This window comes from Quercus lobata, chromosome 8 (genome assembly GCF_001633185.2).
Source record: "Quercus lobata isolate SW786 chromosome 8, ValleyOak3.0 Primary Assembly, whole genome shotgun sequence".
Lineage (NCBI taxonomy): Eukaryota > Viridiplantae > Streptophyta > Magnoliopsida > Fagales > Fagaceae > Quercus > Quercus lobata.
Window position 1 is genome coordinate 4,134,608 of NC_044911.1, and position 22,961 is coordinate 4,157,568.

General features: G+C 33.1%; 1 protein-coding gene across 1 annotated transcript; it reads left to right on the forward strand.

Moving 5' to 3' along the window:
• The first annotated feature begins 13,358 nt into the window (after nucleotides 1–13,358).
• On the forward strand, nucleotides 13,359–20,133 carry LOC115956162 (nudix hydrolase 10-like). Its single transcript, XM_031074618.1, has 9 exons — nucleotides 13,359–13,491; nucleotides 14,448–14,654; nucleotides 16,456–16,521; nucleotides 17,056–17,193; nucleotides 17,729–17,806; nucleotides 17,895–17,945; nucleotides 18,040–18,074; nucleotides 19,117–19,225; nucleotides 19,831–20,133. The coding sequence occupies exons 2-9, from the start codon at nucleotides 14,490–14,492 to the stop codon at nucleotides 20,041–20,043; spliced, it is 855 nt and encodes a 284-aa protein (XP_030930478.1). The 5' UTR covers nucleotides 13,359–13,491; nucleotides 14,448–14,489; the 3' UTR covers nucleotides 20,044–20,133.
• The last annotated feature ends 2,828 nt before the right edge of the window (nucleotides 20,134–22,961 follow it).

Here is a 22,961-nt window from a genome sequence, read left to right on the forward strand (position 1 = left end):
ATTACATCTGTGTGCTTCAGCATAGCAAAATTCTGATGTTTGTTGCTTAACATAATTGGGTACTCTCTCTCTCTCTCTCTCTCTTGTATGTCCATGCATGATATGCTCAAAAAGAAAAAGAATATGCAAAGAAAAACAAAAGTAAAAAGAATCAAAATGATTTTAAATATGGTTGTAAGCATGTTTCTAGGAGATGTGGGAGTTATAGGATGTACCTCGAAGGTGATAGTCCCCATCAAGCAGTTATGATTGTGTGTGAGTGTATTTAATTTTCTTATATCTCAAATCATCATAATATGAGACACTTATGCACTCTTGCTATGTTTTCACACACAACACGCAAATTCTTTGCTACTTTTGATAAATGTGCAAGTACAATGCGATTTGGCTATTACAAGGAATACATATGTTAATGTATGCTCACTAAACTATCATAACCTATTTTTGAAATATAAAATTAGCTAGACTTGTTTAGTGTGTGTTTTGTTTTTTGAATGCTTTGCAATTTTTGTTGAGAGATGTTTTTGAAAGCTTAATATGTTGTTTGGATCTATGTTTAAGTAGCTTGCTTGTTGCATTTATCTCTCTGTTTTTTTCTTCTTTTTGAAAAACCTGTTTTCTTTAAGCATGATAGCTTCTCGACAGATCCTCAACAGATTCTCTTCTATCGAGCCTATCTTTCTTCTTTTCTCAATAGAAGTTAGCACAATTTTGATCCATCAAGCGTTCTGAAATTTGTCTCGATAACTTCTCAATCCATCGAGAAACTTTCTGTCTGGCTGATAGATTCTTGATAGCTTCTAGATCCATCAAGGTATTTTTGCTGTTGATAGATCCTCGACAACACCTCGACAAATTCACTTCTGTTGAGATTTAGTGCTCGACAAATCTCGATAGCTCCTTAATCCATCGAGCTGAGATTTCTATTTAAGGGCTGAGTGCGAAATCATATTTCATTTTCTCTTCTCTCTCTTGACCCAAACACATTTCTTTCACTCAAATCTCCTTACCTACTCCTATTTCGGCCAAGATCAAGCCTTAATCCTTTGGTATGTGTTCTTTAACACTCATTTCTTATGCATTCATGCATTTTAGACCTATGTTTTGAGGTTTTGAAAAAATTTGAGGTTTTTAAGATTTTTGTGAAATTTTTGGGTTGGGTGTTGATTATTTGATGATATATGATCATACATTGCATTCCTTTAGCATTATAACAATATTTCATGCATTTAGATGTGTACTTGATTCTTGAAAATTGTGTGCTGGTAGGTTTGGATTGGGTTTCAACCCATGATGCAATTTATTTTTAGCACGTCACATGTTCATGCATATTTTATGCATATGTACTCTTTCATTCATATTTCTGGATTGTGATTGTGTTTTGTTTCATTCTCTCTCTCTCTCTCTCTCTCTCTCTCTCTCTCTCTTTTGGATAGACTGCACATGGCACCCAAGCGCAAATCTACTCCGGCTTGGAACCCTTTTGGTTCTAGGTCTTCTTCTTCTTCTTCTGATCCCGTTCCCCCTCTTCATGTTAGGTTCCGTGATGGGAAGGTCCAGTAGGACTTCCTTGAGAACTTTTAGAAAAGTGGTGTTCATCCGGAGTGCCATATTGTTCTGTCGGACTTTTCCTACACTCCTCTACTCGGTGTCATTTGGACTCGAGGATGGGAATCTCTTTGTGAGATACCCTTGAGGTGCCCTATCGTGTTTATACAGGGGTTTTACTCCATTATACATGGTATCGATACATCTATACCTCAGTTTGCCATGACATTTAGAGGTACACATATCGTAGTCACTCCGGATCTTATATCTAAGATACTACATGTCTTGAGGATATCGCATTCTAATTACCCCAGTTGTTAGTGTCTAAGGACTGTGTCCAAAGATGAGTTTTTGTCTCATTTCTGTGAGACACTTTCATATGGGGTGAGCGTCAAAACACCCCATGCTCGGGCTTTACAAAAGGTCCAAGATTCCTTAATATGGTGAGAACATTTGTTCTTACTCCACTGTCTCACTATAAATCTATCACAGAGCCTCGTGCTCGATTTCTTTTGTCCCTCCTTGAGAATCTTTCTATAGACTTCCCCTCTCACTTCATCGCTTCCATCATTGATGTTTATTAGGATACGGCGACCTGTGATAAGCTTATCTTTCATTCGGTTGTATGCGAATCCTTCGCCATTTTTCTATCCTTATTCTTGATTCTCTCTTCTTCACCACCATGGTTGCCATTAGCGCAGCTTCTGTTTGGCGGAGCGAGGCCTAGTTTCGACCGAAGCGGTCACGAACGGAGATGATTGAACCTGCAGCTCCTGCTGTTCCTTCCACCTCCGCTCCTTCTTCCTCAAATGGTGCTGTGACTCATGAGGCCATCATGGCGCAGCTTCAGCGCATGAATGCTCACCTTGACACTCTCAGTGATGAGTTGTGTCAGGTGAACAACGGTGTCGGTCGTATTGCACGACGACAAGCTTGCCTTGGTAGTTTTGCTGCTTCTCCCTCTCCTTCTTCGGAGGCTTTAGCAGATGAGGATGGCGATGATGGTGCTGACGATGATGATGAGGATGAGGATGAGAATGCTAGCTCTTCTAGTGATGATGAGATGACGACTTCTCGGTGACTTACCCTTTGTCATTCGTGACAAAAAGGGGAAGTTGTTTTGGGATGAGAGTAGTCTTGTATTTAAGGGGAGAGTTAGCATAGAATATTTTTGTTTGGGGGAGTGTCTATACATTTTGAGGGATGTAGTGAGGTTCTTATGTACTTTTCTTTTCTTTCTCTTTAGTTACATTATCCTTTTGTACACTGGTCTTGTGACCATTTATTTATGACATACATTGTATTTTTTTCATATATATATGATGATGTATGTTCTTTTTCACCTATCCCTCCACGTGTTTTTTCTTTTCACTCTTTATACACATGTTTTTTTATGTATGCAATCTTTAATTTTGTTTCACACTATGATGCCTTGATGAGTTTTGTTTAAAGTGTTTTAGAAAGACAAGCTGTGAAAATCTATCATGCCATGAACTCTTTTCTTGCAAAGTTTTTCAAGAGTTTGTGTTAGGGTTAGATTTTTTTTGTATTCCAACAAGTGGTTATGAGTTTAGTGATTTAAGACTTCTCTCATGATTATTTTGTTTGTTGTGGTTTTGTCATAGATTGCCAAAAGGGGAGATTGTTAGGGACATATTTTATGTATTGGCTAATCATTTGAAAAAACGCACTTTACTTGTAATTGAGTAGATCTAGGATGGGTTTAGTACTTCAAAAAGCAAGTGTTCAAGTTTAGTATTGAAGCTATGCAAGTCTGAACAAGAAACAAGTGAAGAGTGATGTTCATTAAAACTCGACAAATATCTTGACAGAATCATATCTATTGGGGTTTAATGTTGAAGCTCGAAAGCTGCTGTATCTATCGAGAATTACGAAATCAGAATTTCTAAATCTGATTACACGCATATCCATGTGTATTTGTGTAGGATTTCTTTTCTGACAACCCTAGACATATATGATGATTATTTTAAGGGTTGTAACATAAGATATGCAATTTGATGCAAAGTGATTATAAATGCATATTGTGGCTGGAGACAATTTGCCCTAATTCATCATATTCTCTCTAGAAGCTACTGCGTCTTTGCGCCAAGTGTTTTGTAACCAATGAGCTTCTTGATCTTCATTTTAGGATGAACTGAAGAACTTTATAGCCAACATCTTCCTCAAGTTGGTGTCTTAGTCTTGTACTGCGATCCGTGCATTATTGGTTAGTCACATACTGGGAGCCGTGCATTCAAAGGAGAAATTGCTGCTACATTATAAGTCCAATTGGGTATTGGGGTAAGGGTTCAACTGTAGGTTGATATTAAGTACTGGGATTCCTTTTACTTGTAACTGCTTGTTTTAATAATAATGGATTCTCGGGAATGGTGACCTTAAATTCACCCGATGGGGTTTTGCCTTGGTAGTTTTCCCCATTCGTAAACAAATCACCTGTGTCAAATTTATTTTCCACTGAATTTAACTTAGTTGGTGATTTATTTGTGCTACCACGCTTATTGCATGTAATTGAATTTAATTAATTCATTTGGATAATTAATTGATTAATTTACTAAAAGAAGTCAATACATTTTCGGCCTATCAAAAATGGAATGATCAATTTGGACAATTCTTAAAACTCAAAAAGGTCATACTACAAAATTGATAGTACATGAGTTTAATTTGCAACTGAACCAAACCTATAGAGCCTTTTTGTTTTTGTTTTTGTTTTTTTTTAGAGTGTGTGGGGGGGGGGGGGGGGGGGTGTGGACGGGGTGTTTGGATGCATTGCTCATTGGTGAATGTACATTATCTTAATTCAATCTCTCGTTCTCACAAATAATACATTTTCAAGTCCTCAAAGAAGACTTGATGGGGCCCAACCTCCTTAGATCAGCTAATACTATTTCGTGATCTTCTGATTCCAATAAAATTACTCCCATTGGCAGTAGATGGAATTAGGATGAAATGATCAATTTGTACAATTCTTAAAGCTCAGAGGGTCATATTACAAAATTGCTCATAGGTGAATTTACACAAAAATCAAACGTAATACGTACGTATACACACCCTAATAGTATGATTTTAGACTTTTACTAATAATGACTTTAGGTTAAAACTATCCAAACTAGTGCCTAGCTTTTACTATTTCTAGAAATTCGTTGTGATATTCAATCTTCATCATTCAATCACAATTGTACAAACTTGAGCATCTTCACTACTTTGAACTAAAACAATCAATCATGATTCAAACCACTCAAATGGATAATGTGGCATTGGGCAATGAGAAGCTCGAGCAAGTGATGTACTAAAAAAAAAAAATCTAAAATTAGTGGGAATATATAGCAGTTCTAACTTTGACGATAGTTTGTCATATAGGGACTTTTATTGTTTTCTGTTTCCTAGTGACAAACATAATTGGGGTTTAATCAAACTAGGAGATAAAAAGATCCTTGTCCTATTACTCTTACCCGTTGTTTATATTCGACTACTTTTAATGAACTTTGTCCTCAAGACCAACATTGGACTATATACTATGTACCACCTTTTGATACGTTTCAAATTGAAGCTGTATGAGTCAAAACATGCATGTAAACCAACCTAGCTTTTTAATTATCACAATTGATTACTCTGTGAAATTAGACTTCTTAGATGATTGATATTGACAGTTTTATATTCTTTATAATTCATCGTTATTCAAAGTTTCAAACTATCTACAGGACTAAAGGCAATTTTGGGTGAAGGCTTTCAAACACGGAGGTTGACAAATCCTTGTCACAACATCATGACTAATGCCTTGGAAATTAAAACCATGAGGAAAGTCTGCAAAGTAATTAGTGGTGGTTATAGTTTGAAGCACAAGTGTCACATTAGGAGTTCATTTCAAGTGAAATATTCGTTTAAAAATAAGGACGTAAATTATAAATTACACTCTTAAAGTTCAGAGGAATTGAATTTTATATTCTAAAGTTTCAGAATTTGGATTTTACCTCTTGAAATTTGGGATGTTTGGATTTTATACCCTGACGTTTTAGAATTTAGATTTTACTCTCTAAAGTTTGTGAGTGTTTGAATTTTACACCCCAAAATTATGAAACTTTAGGGTGTAAAATCCAAACACTCCTTAACTTTAAGGGGAATAAAATCCAAATACTCCTAAAATATAGGAGCTAAAATCAAAATTTTGAAATGTCAGGGTGTAAAACCAAACACCTCCAAAAATTAGGGGGTAAAATCTAAATTTTGAAATTTCAGGATGTAAAATCCAATTACCTCCAAACTTTAGAGGTGTAATTTACAATTTTCCCAAAATAAGAGAATTATTACGTTCACAATATTTTCACAATACTTTCATAATAGATGATAAAATGATAGTTATTACTGATTCTAATTTAAACCTGTTACTGAAATTATTTTTTTGCCCACTAATAACAACCCGTAATAACCTTTTATTTATAATTTGTTATGAAAGTATTGTAAAAATATAGTAGACATAACATTTTTCAGAAAATAAAAAGAAGAAAAATTTTCAGTTTTATTGATTAAATTCATGTGTGGGTTTGAGCATCTGAGCATATTTGAAATGATTAGGAGTACCTGTGTAAGCAAGTTTTAAATTCTAAAACACATGTATTTTGATGGGGAAAAATCTTCGAAACTCAAATTCATCGCATTTTTTTTTTTTTTGCTAAACAAATTCATCGCATTTTGTAAAAGTTAATGTCAAACAAATTCTACAAGTAATTATTCAAACTTCCTAGTTCTATATCCTTGAATCCACGTGCAACTCCTTTTTATTTATTTTTGGTTAAAACGTGCAACTCCTTTTTACTAAGAATATCTTCTTCATCTCTTTTTTCTATTTTATTTTATGGGAAAAGATATATTACTTTTTCCTTTTTCTTTTTGAGTGAAAAAGATCTATCACATTTTTTTGGAGTGAAAAAGATCTATCACATTAGAAAGCAAGCACTATCCTCGTTACATGACGCATAAGGCTAATAATAAGATGAGCTCAATTGTTGTGGTCATGCTTGCTTAGCGAATAAAAAATATTATTGGGGTCTTGTCATTTAAAGCAATTTGAGGTGTTGCCATAAAAAAAAGTTAGAAATAAAAAGGGGCAACAATGCTAGATACAACAAATTTCAGTTTGTTGTTTAGCAAAAAAAAAAAAAACAAACAAATTTCAATTTGTTGTTGTTGTTGGTGGTGGCGGCGGCTAATTATGATTAATATAATACCATTTTTACATGAGATAATTACTAATATTACTTTTGTACGGGGCACTATTCCCCCTCAGGTCTGTTGTTCATAGAATCCATTACGGTGATACCACGTGTACAAGACCTTGAACTTGTTGGGCCCACAACCTTGGCCCAGACAGGCCTAGACGCCCGTCCAAAGCCCAAAAACCACAATGGAGCCATTACGGCGTGAACGGCAAAGGTGAGACCTTACCAGTCAACTCTAACTTGGCCGGGGAGTATAATTTCCCGAGAAAGTGAGAACCTGGATGCCCAATATTGCCTCGGGGAACATGCTGTCGGGCAAATCTTCTAATGTGGGAATCAATTTTGATGCCACTTCTACCACACTCCACTCCCAACTAAACACCCATTTAAGGATAACAAAATTGGACCTCCTTTCCCACTCAGAACAAAAGTAATTATAATCCCTCCACTAGTCTCAAGCTATAAAAGAGGAGAAGGGGATGAAGAAAGAGGGTGGTTGTTGAAAGATTTTAGAAGAAACTGAGAATAGAGTGAGCAAGAGAAGTATCAGAAGAGTAATAATAGGGAGAGTAGAGGAATTCATAGTGTAAGATTGCTTTGTGGAGTCTCTGTGTTATGAACTATCCAAAGTAGGAAACTTAAAACCCACATTACAAGTAGATTGTGAGCCCAAGTGGGAGTCGGCTCATTAACCTCATTTTTGGTGTGCACAACTTTTATTATACACAACATGACCTCAGTTATAGTGGGAAAAAAATTGTATGCGGTGGCTAATTATGATTAATATAATATCATTTTTACATGAGATAATTGCTAATCTCTATATAATAATAATAATAATAATAAGTAAAGTTGTGAGAAAATCTAATTAGATTTCAAATTGGAATTCAATTAGAGTCTAATTTTGCGTCACATGTCCCATTTAATCTAAATTTTTAAATTTTTGTGCAAAGTGAGTTAATTCAATATAAAAATTGAATTTTAATTAGAGTTTAATTTTGCAACATGTATCTCATCTAATCTAAGTTTTTTAATTTTTGTACTAAATGAGTTAATTTAGTGTAAAAGATGAGGAGTCCAATATAAGTAAACTATATAAAACATAATTTTTGAATGATTTTATATTTATGAACCTTTTTTTTTGGTAGAACTAAAAACAATTCAAGTTTAGATTTTAAATTGGAATCCAATTAGAGTCTAATTTTACGCCATGTGTCTCATCTAATCAAAATTTTTAAATTTTTGAACCAAGTTAGTTAGTTTAGTGTAAAAATTGGATTTCAATTAGAGTTTAATTTTATGGCACTTGTTCTAATCAAAGTTTTTAAATTTTTGTGTCAAATAAGTTAATTTAGAGTAGAAAATGAGGAGTCCAATATAAATAAATTATAGAAAACATAATCATATATCTAACACTATATATAAAATTAGAGGAATAGAGAGTTTGAATGATTTTATATTTATGAGCCCCCCCCTTTTTTTTAAAACTAAAAACAATTCATTTGGCACAAAAAATTTATATATATAAATATATATATTAATAGGTAAAACTTAGAGAAAATTCAATTAGATTCTACAATTGAAGTCCAATTTTGCGCCATGTGTCTTAAATTATTTATTTTTAGAGAGAGTTTTATTTCTTAATTTTGGAATTAAATGTGGAATCATATCATAAATATCCATTCAAATGAGTTATTGTGTACAAAAACCAAAAAGTCTAGAATTAATGAACATAAAAATATTTAAAAAATGGACAATTTACATTTTCTACCTAATAACTTTCTTACAAGACTTTTTAAAGAGTTAAAAAAAAATATAAGAATGACTATTAATAATATTTAAATTATATATGTAAGATTATTATACTATGCATCTTAATGTATATTTTTTAAGTATATCTTATGTATATGCATAAGATTACAAGCTAGTATATAATAATAGGTGAAACTAAGAGAAACTCCAATTAGTATTTCAAATTAGAGTTATAATTTTGCGCCATGTGTCCTAAATGATTTATTATTAAAGAGTTTTATTTCTTAATTTTAGAATCAAATGTGGGACCATATCATAAATATTCATCCAAGTGAGTTATTAAGTATAAAAACTAAAGAGTCTAGAATAAGTGAATCGTTAAAAAAAAAAAAAAAAAAAAAAGGTGCTTCACAATAATTTTAAAAAAAAGGACAATTTACATTTTATACTTAATAATATCCTTACAAATTTTTTTAAAAAATTAACAAAATATAAATATAACTATCAATAGTATTTAAATTATATATATAGAAATTATGTTATGCATCTTATTATATATCTTTAAGTGTATCCATGCATATGCATGGAGTTACAAGTTAGTATTACTTTTATTATACACAACATGACCTCAGTTGTAGTGGGAAAAAAAATTGTATCATTAGATTTATCACAAAGAGAGATGCTACGTTCATAACATTTTCACAATATTTTCATAACAAATCATAAGTGGTTAGTTGTTATTGGTTCTAATTTAAACCTACCATTGAAATTACTTTTCTACCCCACCAATAACAACTTGTAACAACCTACCATATAAGATTTGTTGTAAAAATGTTGTGGACATAACATTTCTCTATTGCAAAAGAGGTTGTTAAGAATGTTGCTCAAATTCATTATTGTTCTTGCTTTGAATATTAGAAGTTAGGATATAATGGTAAATTTGTTCATATCCCCTCATATGTGTACTTTGGATTTTGGGTACATGAAGACCAAAATTGAACCATATTTAGGTGTGTTTGGGTTGGACTCAAATTCATTATTGCTTGTTTGAATATTAGAAGTTAGCGTGTTTTGGATTTTGGGTACTGATTGAACCATATTTAATGGTGCTTGTGGGTCGGTTTAGACTTAACTATTAAACGAGCAAAATCTTAAATACAATAACGTGTTTGTGGACAAACTTGTGAGCATGAAGATCGATTTAACTATTGAGTTTAATTTTATTATATTTTTATATGTGTACTTTTGCTTAAAAATATACTTGTATAGACTAGAGATTGAATTGTATAAGTTTCTGAGTAGGTTCATATGATATCAAATTATTATTTGTAGCTCATCGATAATTTAATTAGTCCATTCATGATAAAAATTCAATGATTTGTGAATGAATAAAAAATTTTAGACATTGTTTTACCATATCCAATCTTGAACATGTAATATTGTTTTTTGTATTGAACTCGAGCTAGATTCTTGTTCAAAATTAAATTAGATTAATAAGATGTAATTTTTAATACTTGACTCAGCTTGGATAGATTAAAGACTTATAAATACCAAAAACTATCTCTTTGTGATCCCTTTGTAGGGATATCACAGCATGTGGGCTTCAATTGATTTGGCAATCCACCTCTTCCTTAACTTTTTCCCCTTATCTTTTGTGTTGACTTGCCAAATCAACAAACCTACTGAAACCAACATGTAGCAAAGTCCCAATATGCCCATATGAGTGGGTACAAACTACAAAGTGGCTCATTTTTCAACTCAATATGCTCATATCGGGTGATAAATCGATACTTAACTCAACCGAACTCGACCCCTTGAACGCCGACCTATACTAATTATATCATAATTGAATTAAGATATGCCACTCATTGCACTTCTCATCTTAGAAAATGTTTAGGGTCAAATGCGGTGTAGGAGTCAATTTTTGTATAGGTGGGAATCAGTTTTATTGGATGAAAAATGAGCAAGTGAACAGATGTATAGGTGGGAATCAATAATTGTGCACGTGTTTTGACTCATAATTTTGTAAGACTCTTATGAGATATTGTTTAATAACATGTTGTACGCCCTTATGGATGTGAGACTATGATAACGATGGTCATCACTCGTTTGAAAAAGAAAGAAGAAGACTCAAAGTAATCTGTTTAGACTGACCAACCAAGACTAACACAAATAATGTCAATTCTATAATCGATATTGATAGCCCCACACCCACACACACGCTACACTTTGCATGTGACAAACTGTAAGTAATAACTAAATATCTATAAAATAATAGGTTAGTAAAAAAAATTGTATGGTGTAGACTCATTGACACTAAGCTTGTAAGAACATCCATGAATTTAGTAATATGACTCCATAAAAAACTATTTTATCTATCTTATATTTTCACTTTACAAAACACCCAACATTAGCAATTTTATCTATCTTATATTTTCACTTTACAAAATACCCAATATCAGTGATTTTATTTTAGCTTTTAACACAATAAAATATTATAAACAACACAATAAAATAATATAACGACTATAATAAAATAATATATTCACTACAAAAGAGTGTAAACACGAGAATAAAATAATATTTAATATAAAACAGTGTGAACACACAATTTAATAATACTTCTTTTTTTTTTTTTTTTTCAATCTATGAGCTATAGTGCACAATCACTTTTGGCTGTACACGGTAGCTATGGATCTAAATTATTTGGGTTTGGCTCCACCAATGTAGTCATAAATTTGTATTTGGTGGTGCTAAAAATAACAATATAGCTTTTTAGCACCACCAATACTAATGCTTTAAGCGACTGATAGTAAAGATAATACCATCTGTATTATTCAAGTCCCGAGTAGAAAAATGCCCTTGAATTTTAACCAATAAGGTTACTTCTTTCATTATAATAGTATTAATTAAATCCAAATATTAGCCAATAAATAAAATAATATTTTTTTATAAAATGGAAAACAAGAAAAATAGAGAGAGAAATGTTATGTCCATAACAATTTTCACAACAAATTTTAAGTGTCAAGTTGTTACTAGCTGTTATTAGTGGGTAAAAAAGTAATTTTAATGGTGGTTTCAAATTAGAATTAATAACAACTTAACACTTAGGATTTGTTGTGAAAAATATTTAGGGTCAAATGCAAATATTTTTGGTGGGGGAGTCAATTTTGTATAGGTGGGATCAAATTTATTGGATGAAAAATGACCAAGTGAACATATTTATATATGTATAGGTGGGAATCAATAATTGTGCACGTATTTTTAGTCTTTTCACTCACATAATTTTGTAAGACTGTTATGAGAAAATTGTTTAACAACAAGTTGTAAACCCTTATGGATGCGTGACTATGATACGATGGTCATTTGAAAAAGAAAGAAGAAGACTCAAAGTAGTCTGTTTAGACTGACCAACCAAAACTAAAATAAACAACGTCAATTCTATAATCAGTAGTGCGCGCTGGCCCCACACACAAACACATATTACACTTTCCATGTGACAAAATGTATGTAAGTAATAGCTATAAAATAATGGATTCATGTAAGTTTGTGACATAAGTTAATTGTGGCATATAATTGTGGTAAAGTATATGCATTTGTATGTGACTAGGGCTGGTTTTATGGTATAGACAAATGAGGCGGTTGTCAAAGGCCCCCAAGTAAAAAGAATGCCCCTAAATTTTAACCGATAGGGTTATTTCTTTCATTATAATAATATTAATTAAGCTAAAATATTAGCCAAAAAGTAAAATAATATTCTTTTATCAAATGAAAAACAAGAAAAAAAAAAAGAAAAAAAGAAAGAAAGAAAGAAATGCTATGCCCATAACATTTTTTACTACAAATTCTAAGTGACAAGTTGTTATTAGTTATTATTGGTTGGCCAAAAAATTATTTAAGTGATGAGTTTAAATTAGAACTAGTAACAACTAACAACTTAATACCTAGAATTTGTTGTGAAAGTTGTATTTCTTAAAAAAGAAAAGAAAAAAAAAGAGTAATACAAAAAAAATTTCATAACAGTTGAGTTAATAAACTTTTACTAGTTTTCATCTAGGTTCACAACTAACATCACATTTTTATTTATCATTATTAATCTGCCACATCAACATGTGTGAAAATATTTATTGAATTTTTTGTCTAGATTTTCTATAAATAAAAACGTGATTTATGTTAATTAGTAATTTTGCATCTGAAGCAAGAGAATACAGTTTAAGTAATATTTAATTTTTTTTAAAAAAAATATTGAAATGTATAAAATGTCTTCGGCATCAAATCACCCCTATGTGTGACACTAACGTTATTATTATTATTTTTTGTATGAACTCATTGACACTAAGCCATGTGACGGTAAAAATAATACCTCATATACCATTGAGGCATTGAGGAAACTATCATTATGGATACAATATATTCGTTAAAGCTATATTGTTTAATCTGCTTAACTCTTATCAAATATCATGTAAATTTATACGAGAACTCCTATCATCAAACCAAAACACAATCGATGGTGGTGCATTATTGTTCTATACTCGACCCACACCACACACGGGTACACTCACCAACCCTACCGCGTCCGGTCCCTGACTCACTCCTTCCTCCACGTAACCAAGATCAAAAAAGGCACACATGGGCGTGTCCCGGCGGCTAAGTGAAAATGGGACCCATCTGACGTACTTGGAGAGTGAAGAGATCCCATTGGCTCTCCAAACCGAGTGGGAATAACGTCACCACGCACTCTCTCGTGTAGAGTAGTTTTCCCCGCATCGTATCACCGACTCAACCTCTCGACCCTTTATAAATACTTACAGCCACACGACCCTTAACTTAACTTCAACGTTCGCTTTTTGCGCACACCCTCACGCACGCAAAAAAAAACAAAAGAACTCTCCAGAATCTCAATAATCTTCTATACAACTCTCTCTCTCTCTGCATTTCTTTCCGAGTTTGGCACTAGGTAAGTACTTTTTGTCAGTGCTTTGTTTTATTTATTCATAATATATATGAAATTATGGGTTCTTTGGTTGTAAATACGTTGTTTTTATGAAACATTTATTGGATTCTGTTATTGGGTTTTTAATTTTTAGCTATTTTCTTTAGTGGGTCTTTTTTTAGTTTTAAGGATTTTAGTATTTTATTAATACAAATGCTGGACTGGCTGTGACCAGACCAATGAAATACCATTTGTTGTTATCATATTATCGGATTCTGTTTCTGTTGTTGTTTTTGATGATGACGATGTTGTAGAAGTTGTTGTTTTTGTTTTTGTTAATGGGTTTTCAATTTGTTGATTTTAGGCTAAAATGTATTTGTTATCTCCGCAATTTGGTGTAAGTTGGATTTTTTTTTCCTCTCTTAATTTTAAAAAGTTGGAACTTTTGGCGGGCAAAAGAAGAAAGGACAGAATTGTCACTTTATTTTATTATTTTTTTTAAAAAAATTCAATAGTTACAACAAAAAATGGTTTGCTTAGGATGTCTTTGATAAAAGCACCAACAATATTAGTTCAGCTACAAAACTTTTAGCTATTTTTTAAAACATTTTTAAAACATCACTAATATATGTATATGTAAATTTTAAAGATGAAAATCGAACTTGGACAAAGTTCCGTTTTTGTATTTAGTTCTCAATTTGTTGCTTTAGACTTAGATATAATTTTTGTCTATGAAATTTAGTATAAGTTCGGTTTTTGTCTTTAAATTTAAAATTTTGCAAATTTTGGAGGGAAATAGACAAAATAACTAGATTGATACTTTTTCTTTTAAGGACAAGACTACATAAATATATATTTTTAAAATTTTAGCTTAGATTGGTTGAACTAAAAGAATTAATTGGAAGCTAAACAATGTGTTGTTTATTGTGGTGTGTGGAAGTGAATGATGATTTTTTTTTGAGTTATCTATTTTATTTCAGGCTGTAGGATCATATTTGTGACTTTGGTTTGTGGTTGGTACCATGATGGTTTCAAACAAAGTGTGTGAAAATGGAGGTGAGCATGTTGGGTTGCTGCCGGCAACTGACGATGACCATGGAGGGGTCATTGTAGATATAGAGGAGGCCATGGATGCTAAGGTGTTTGTTACTTTGCTTAGAGATTCAATCTCCAAATGGAGGCAACAGGTTGTTGTTTCTTATGGACCCCCTTTACAATAAATGAGCTTTGTTGCATTACTTCGATGAATGGTGTGAACGTTTGTTTCAATTGCTTGTTGTGTCTAACAAATTTTATGTACTAAATATAAGCATCTTGGTATAAAGTTTTGTTCAATTTTTTTTAATGAGTAGTACGTGATAATTTTATTCTTGACATTTTTGATGGTGGGGGTTCAAATGTTATGCATGATTGCACGTTAATGAATGATTTTGTGGCCTTGGAGAGACTGTTGTACTGCCTTGAAGATTGGTTCACAAAAAATCTCTATGGGATTCTTTTGGTGATGGATTCAAGTTGTGATTCTTTATCTTCTTTACTCCTATAGCTTCGTTTGATGCCATTTGACCAATGGCATATAGGGTGTTTCTGAATCCCAAAAATTGGGCACTAACGAAAGCCACATTGAAGTAGATAGGTGGAAGGCAGATTCTCTGTATATGTGAGTTAGATTCTTAAAATGGTCTCTCATTTGCTAATCATGCTTCACTAGAGTCCAGAATCATTTTAAGGTGCAAAATTGGAATACAACACTATTTTATTTCTTCTGGTGACAGCACATATGGTAGTGCTACAACTTCCCTAGTAGAAATGCCAGGGAGAGGTTGTCCTTGCCATTGTGACTGAGAAAGGAAGGCAAAAAGTATATATCAAAATTCATTGGTAAGGGTTTCTCTTGAATGTACATAACATAGTACACAGAATATATATTTTTTTTTCTTACCACATATTTTCTTGATTTTATTATAAATACTAAGTGTTCACTCTTGAACTGATCTGTACATGGGGTTTGCTACCTAGTGCTTCTCATTCTTAAGTTGGAATCTACCATTACTATTATGGAGTCAGATGTATCTGATGCTAATTATCTTTTGAAGTATGGTATTTGAAGTTAAAGTGTTTAACTCTTGAAATATAAAGCTTTCACAGAATGAATCTAATATGTGTCTTAGTAAGACTGATTCAGTAGATGTAAACCACTTTGCCAAGTGCTCACATGGCATTGTAGGCGTTTGTGATGTTACCAAAGAGTGGATAGGTTGCTATATCCAAAGATTCCAAACAAGACCCTGACAGTATAAAGTAATTAACACTAAGTTTCTATGAGTTACAACCTGGAGTGTTCGTCAAACCAGAAAAGGACCAGCTAACGGGTTATCAGTCAGATTGTTGGGTGAGCCATGGTTGCACTGTAATTGAAATTTCAAGATTGACACAAACTAAATAGCCAGTGTGGTGGTTAGGACCAAAGAAACTTGTAGTAGGAAAAGAGGATCTAATTGTATTTGTGGCAGCTTTTTGTTTTTGTTTTTATTTTATATTGACTTGTGCTAGGTTAAAAGGCATAAATATAAAAGAGGAAAAGCTGCTATATACAATTAGAGTAACAAATACAACTCAAACAAGAGCCTTACTTGTTGGTTAAAGCATAAGCCAGTCCACATATAGCGCAGGGTCAACAAAATACTTGACCCTTTTGTATTAACTTGGATGAATGTAACTGGATGGTTCTGATGAAACTCATTGCAGGTTCAATTTGGTGTCAAACGGTTTGAAATAAAGTTTGACAAAAATTGATCTAATGGTATAAACCAGCATGAGTTTTAAACTATTGTTAAGTTAATGATCTTCACATTACATGGTTTTTACTTTTCTTTTTGAAATTTATTTGTAAGTATTAAGTTGTCAACTACACAGATTCTTATCCGTTGATGAAAATAAAGGTATTTTCTTTGCTAGCTTTGATTAATTTTTTAATATAATTTACAGGGCAAGAAGGGCATCTGGATTAAATTACCGATTGGACTTGTAAATCTTGTTGAACCTACAGTCAAGGTAATCATCGTCTGCCTCTAAAGAACATAGTGTTAACAAACAAGTAGTTGCCAAAAGTGGGTGTCAAATTACCCCCATGAGCATCTCAATGAACGTTCCTTTGACTTGAACCAACCATGTTGAATCTGCCACCAATTACATAAGTAATATTTTATAAAGATTAGAAAGAATCAGTGTCATACTTTATTTTCATTTTTTATTCAGTTTTCTTTGTTTAAAGTTGAGGTTTTGATGTTCTGTTATTTAAACAGTGCATGAGCTTGGTGCTTAATTAAGGCCTAGAAGCATCATCATCATGATGGACTCGTGGTCTTGGGACACTTTCTCTTCTTATTTATTTATTTATTTTTTAATGTTTTGATACTCTTGTTGACACTTTTTATTTTTAAAATGAAAGAGTAAAGTTGAACAGATAATTTTTTCTCTATTTCTTTTTTTCAATATTCTTCCAATTTGAAGATCAAGTTCTCAATCATGGTTTGTTGATTGATGCATATTAATTTCTCTTTTGTGCATCTGTCATGATGGTGGCAGGAGGGATTTCGGTACCACCATGCCGAGCCAACTTACCTGATGTTGGTTCGCTGGATTCCTGAAACCACTGATACTATTCCTGCAAATGCTTCACACCGAGTAGGTATTGGTGCTATTGTCTTGAATGATAAAAGAGAGGTAGGTACTTCCTCTGAAGTTACTGGTATATATCCTATTTGTTTTTGATAAACATACATCATAAGTCATAGAAAATGTCCTCCATGGTTCATTTAAACACTGGTCACAGTCAACAGATTGAAATTTATAACACTGGTTCTAACATTCACAAGAATTATTTTCTTCCGAGCTATTTTGGTTGCTGGAACAGAATAAAGTAATATCTAAAAAAGTGCCTTATGGTTATCTTTGAGTAATGGCCATGATTGACATGGATTATATTCATAATTCATTTATATAATGGTGTGAAGCAATCTAACCAGATCTCAATACCATATACAGAGCTTGCTCTCATTTTATTGACATGATGTTTTTACGAACTCTGGTACTTCATTGTAATTTCACTTTTGTTCTCATTTTCTCTTGATTATTGGTTTGACTCTTTTCAAAGTTGGTTCTTGTCTTAAAGTAGGTTCACCAGTATTTGCTTTATTACAAATTTTAACTCTTTTTATTCTCCTATATTGCTGATTTTGAATCTCTCTCTATGTGCTAGTTGCTTGTAGTTCAGGAAAAAAGTGGTAAATTGAAAGGAATGGGTGTGTGGAAAATCCCTACTGGGGTTGTTGATGAGGTATTTTCCTTAACTAATCTGATTTTACATTATTTGAAAGCCAAACGCATTTTGTTACCAGATATTAAAGGAGCTCCTTAATCTGCAGGGTGAGAATATTAATGAGGCTGCTGTAAGAGAAGTAAAAGAAGAAACAGGAGTAAGAGTTGTATATCAATAAATGCTGTTCATACTTTCTAAGTTATTTATTGTTATGATGGTTGTATTAAGATGAAAGGTTTTTACTGCTTCAGATTGACGCAAAATTTTTGGAGATACTGGCATTCAGGTATAAGTTCTTATTGTCTCAAATATTCCTTTCACCATGTATTTAATATCAGCAGTTATAGATGGTGTTGTATCGTATAAGATACAGATCATGATCAGGAACTGAGCCACAAAACCACCTCTTATTCATACTTTTGTACCATTATCTTTTGCTTTCTGGGTTACAATAAAAAATGAGGTGATGGATAGGTTTGGAGTTGGGCAGTGGTAGTCCCATGTGTCAAGTCTATAAACACCTAACATGAAATAGGCTTCACCTTACCAATAATTTAGTTCTAATTAAAACAAAGAAATTAAAAGTTAGTTTCTGGTCATGACTGTGAAATCCAGTGACCAGTTGTGACAAGTTTGGCTGTATTGGTATTGGACAAGGTTTCTATATCGAATTTTTCTTAGATTTGAGTTACATTCCATCTAGCCTCTGGGCCTTATCTTATAAGGTTATGGGTTCCATTGGGTTCGGTCAGTCTTAGCTTTCAAATGCCAACATGAAGAAGACTTGGTCATCAATGGAATTCTAAATTTGTAATAGCTTGGTTTCTGTCTTTCTGGCCCAAAAGATATTCCTTCAATGGCAAATCTTAATTTTTTTTCCTGCCCATGAGCTCCATCTCAAAATACACTTTCTCCCCTCATACGAATGAGTTGAAAGGTGACATTATATATACAAAACCCATTGGGTGCATGTAACTTACCAACAAAAAATAATCTCACTTTTTTGGTTCAAACGTAAAATCTACTATCAAATTTTTAAGAAGTTCAACTGAAATCAACAAGCTTGCAAGTGTTAGTTCGATGCAACACCCAAAGAAAGTCAACAAATTCTCAATTAATTTTGGAGTTAGTGACTTGGATTTATTTTCCTCTACCACTCCGCTCCATCTTGCTATGTCTGTTGATAAGTCTCTTACTGTAATGAACATGAACCTTCTGGATTTTGCAAAGTTCTTGTATAATCTATCTAAAGTCGTCTACAAATCTTGTAGAAGTTACCCTGATGCATTCATTTCTCTCTCTCTCTCTCTCTCTCTCTCATCTTACAGGCAATCACACAAGTTGTTCTTTCAGAAGTCGGATCTATTTTTCATTTGCATGATGCATCCTCTGTCCTCAGACATAAAGAAGCAAGATCTTGAAATTGAGGCAGCCCAGGTAAATCTTGGTTGACAGTGTTATGTGACATATTATATATAACAACCAGGAAATAAAATGTTTAAATCTATAGTTTTACACTGCTTGTAACAAAGTTCTTCCTACAACAATCTTAGCTTCATTAGCCTATAAAACAATTCAATCCCCAATGCTTTCAAAGTATTGTATTTGACAAGGAAGAACTAATAATTCTGGAAAACAATTAACAAGGACTTGAGCTCAAATGAAGTGTGGACTTGAGCGCGTTGTTCCACACATACACACAGAGCCCATGGAGGTGTCAGCTATATATACTTATCCCCATGAAGATCCTTAGGCAGTATCAACTCAAAAGCTTAAATTATCATTAATGTCCTTTTTTCTTGGCTTCTAGGTTGCCAGTGAGTTTTCCTGCAACTTAGATGGGTCCTTTGGATCAGCTATCTATCTACTTTTATCAGCTTAAAAAATCTGTGCCGAGATCAGATGCTTGCAAGATCTGTCAATGTGGATTGCTCCCTTTAGCTGCTCTGATGTGAATGTTTCTGATAGTTTTTATGAGCCCGCTTTCAAAATGCATGTCATAACTGACTGTTGTTGGCATGGTTGACATTTTTTCTCTTCAGTGGATGCCGTTTGAGGAATATGCAGCCCAACCTGTTGCCCAGGATCATCAGCTTTATAAGTACATTGCTGAACTATGCTTGGCAAAGGAACAGGGTGAATACACTGGCTTATCACCGGTGCCTATAACTTCAATTTTCCACAAGGATTTGAGTTATTTATATTTGAACAGCCAACATCTGAACCAGTCCCCGGTTTCTTCTGATCAATCTTAGACAAGAATACAATTGATATTTGTTGTATCAATTCCCTATCACTCTATAATGTTTGATTATGTGAATGAATAAATATTCCTCTTTGCTCCATGACCAAAACTGGTAAATTGCATATGCTTTTTTTTTTTCTTCAATGTTTTTCTATTCTATATGGACGACATAAATCAGGCGTTTCATTAGCCTCTCTTGAGTGCAAGGTGTAACTTGGAAGGGTTTATAAGCTTCGTCTTTGTAAGAGCTGAATGGCTGAAAAGACTGTTTAGTGGTCCTTAATTAATTAGGATTAGGGCTTTTGTTGGGTTGAGCTGAGAAAATCCTACTTTATGTTGTACTGTTCAATGTATTGACAGCACCAAACAACAATTAAATCTTATTGCCAAAATTTTAGATCAATGCTGGAGCCACAACTTATGTCATAACTTCACGTGATGAGTTGTGATTGGTGGAGGGATGATAGTGGGTCCATGTGAAGACATCTCTTTACTAATCACAACTTGCCACGTGGACGAGTTGTGACATCAGCATAACTCAAAGTTTTAGGATCGGTTATTGAATCTCAACAAATTAGTTAAGGTCAACCACATGTATTCCTCTTTACCATTCTATCTTATCTAAAGTCTAAAGTCATAATCTTTATTACCACATCCATTCTTGACAGTATTTAGGCCTTTAGAGATAGAAAAGAGAAGGAAAATGGATAAAAGAAACTATGTTGTCCTTATGTAGAGGGTAGAACTAAGCCACTTGTACACCATTATGACAGATGGTCTGCCATGCGGCACCTAATCCGGGATGCAGAAGAAAATGTTGAAAGATCCAAAAACATATTAGGCGCAGGGGGTGACAAAACTGAACAAGTGTGTAGCGTAGAATCATCCAAATCCTTTATAGCTTCCTACACACCTAGCCTCTGTTATCCAAGTTCTCTTTTTGAATATTCTACTCAGTAGAAAAGAAGTATGTTTTTAGCAAAAAAATTGTTTCTTATTGCAATTTGGTTATCATTCCCTAACCTTGGTTATGTAGCATCAAGGAAGGTTTCTAAAGATGCCATTCCTACACCAATTTGTCAGTATCCGTATCAATGCAATACACCACCCCCACCTATCTCTGGCTATCCTTCACCGCCACCCCCACCGCTTTCAGACTACTCACTGCCGCCGCCGCCACCTGCTCAAGGAAAATGCCCACCAACACAGGGTGTTCAGTGCTGCCAGTCCCCTCCTCCCAGTACTTACCAGTACCCTCCTCCCACCTATGTATATGTTCCTTATAACAACTTCTCTGCTTCAACCCCTTTGCCAACCCCCTTCTTTTCCATTGTAATATCAGTGTTTTCCTTTGCAGTTTTGCCTTAGGTGTGAACATGTGTGTTTTCAGGTCTTACTGTTTACTAGAACATATGTTTTCTGAATTGGAAATAGCTTGCAATAAATTAAGCCTTCTCTGTTGTTATCAGTACTGATATTAGCTATTAGTGTTATTTTCAACTTCTTTAATCACCATAAATAATATCTCTTTTTTTTTTTTTTGCCTGCCTGCCTGTTTTCATAATGTCTACTATGGATGGCTTTTGTGTTTATATTTGATCATCATGCTTATTTTTCTTTTTCTATTTTTGGAAAATTATTAGTTTATATTTCACTCTTCATGTAAAAATTACATTGTAAACTAAATAATATATACTATTTATACAAGTGTACAATTTACATTATCAGTAAATGTAAACCAATAATTGTTTGTGTGTGGGTGTGTGTTTTGGCCGTTTATCTGTGAGAGAAAGGTGTTGGGACAAAGGGGTTTAAGGCTCTGCAGGTAGCAGGAAGAGCCAGTGTATATCCTCTGAGTGGCATAGTTGTTTCATTGTTTGTCCTACACGAGGGGCTTGTAGCGGTTTCCTTGGATTTAAATTGCTATTGTCTCTTTCTTTTAGTCTTTGTCAAAATGACATTGACAAGCACCTCAACGTTATAGAAGGAAATACTTATCTCTTTACATAATCTATTTATTTATTGTTGCATCACGTGCTACCAACGGAATTCGTGTAAAGCCGTCCACATTCCAAGTATAAAAGATTCCGCTATCGCTCCTAAAAAAAAAAATATAAAAAAAATAAAAAAAATAAAAAAATAAATTCCGCTATCAATACTTTCAAATAGTCCATTAATTAAGGGGATCCGCTAACCAGACCTATTAATTAAACATTAATTTACACTATATTTTTGTTATCAAAACTTTTTTTTTTTTTTGAAACCTTATCAAAACTTTTCTTAAATAATATTTTAATCAGACCTATTGCTAAAACATAAGTTATTTTGATATCAAAAAAAAAAAAAAAAAAAAACATAAGTTATTTTTTTTGTTCTTCCTTTTTAGTATGGTTTTCATCTTTCAATATGAAGAAATATGATTTTTCATATAAAAACAGCTCTTGGTGATTACTAAATCGATTAGGTCTACAAAAATGGTGAGGTAATCAATTTATTTATTTTTTTTAAAGGCTCTAGGTGAGATAATTGATTAGATCCATTACAAAAAAATCTACAACTTTTACAACTTTATTTCGTGAAAAACTGTGATTGACTTCTGACTATTCGCTATTTCCACATATATCCATTACTTTTTTTTTCTATCACCATTAGCCATGAAAAGAGTTGCAGCAAAATTGTAAACTTTTTTGTTTGTGGTATTAGATTTTTTGCAATAGCCACAACTCTCTTAATGAAAATGCTTGCTTTATCATTGAAATTTGGATTTTCTTTTTCTTTTTTAATTGGTGAAGTAGGCATTGCCCTTTTATAAGAGGCATTTGAATACCCCCTCTCTCATGATCCCATCGTTAAAAGAAGGGTCACTGACTTGGAATAACATTTTCATGAAGCTTGTACCGCCGACAGTGGACAGATATGCATGCCTTT

Coding starts and splice junctions, on each gene's coding strand:
- LOC115956162 (XM_031074618.1), top strand. CDS start 14,490: ATGATGGTTTCAAACAAAGTGTGTGAAAATGGAGGTGAGCATGTTGGG. Junction 17,194..17,728: donor TCTTGAATGATAAAAGAGAG/GTAGGTACTTCC, acceptor TCTATGTGCTAG/TTGCTTGTAGTTCAGGAAAA. Junction 18,075..19,116: donor TTGGAGATACTGGCATTCAG/GTATAAGTTCTT, acceptor CTCATCTTACAG/GCAATCACACAAGTTGTTCT.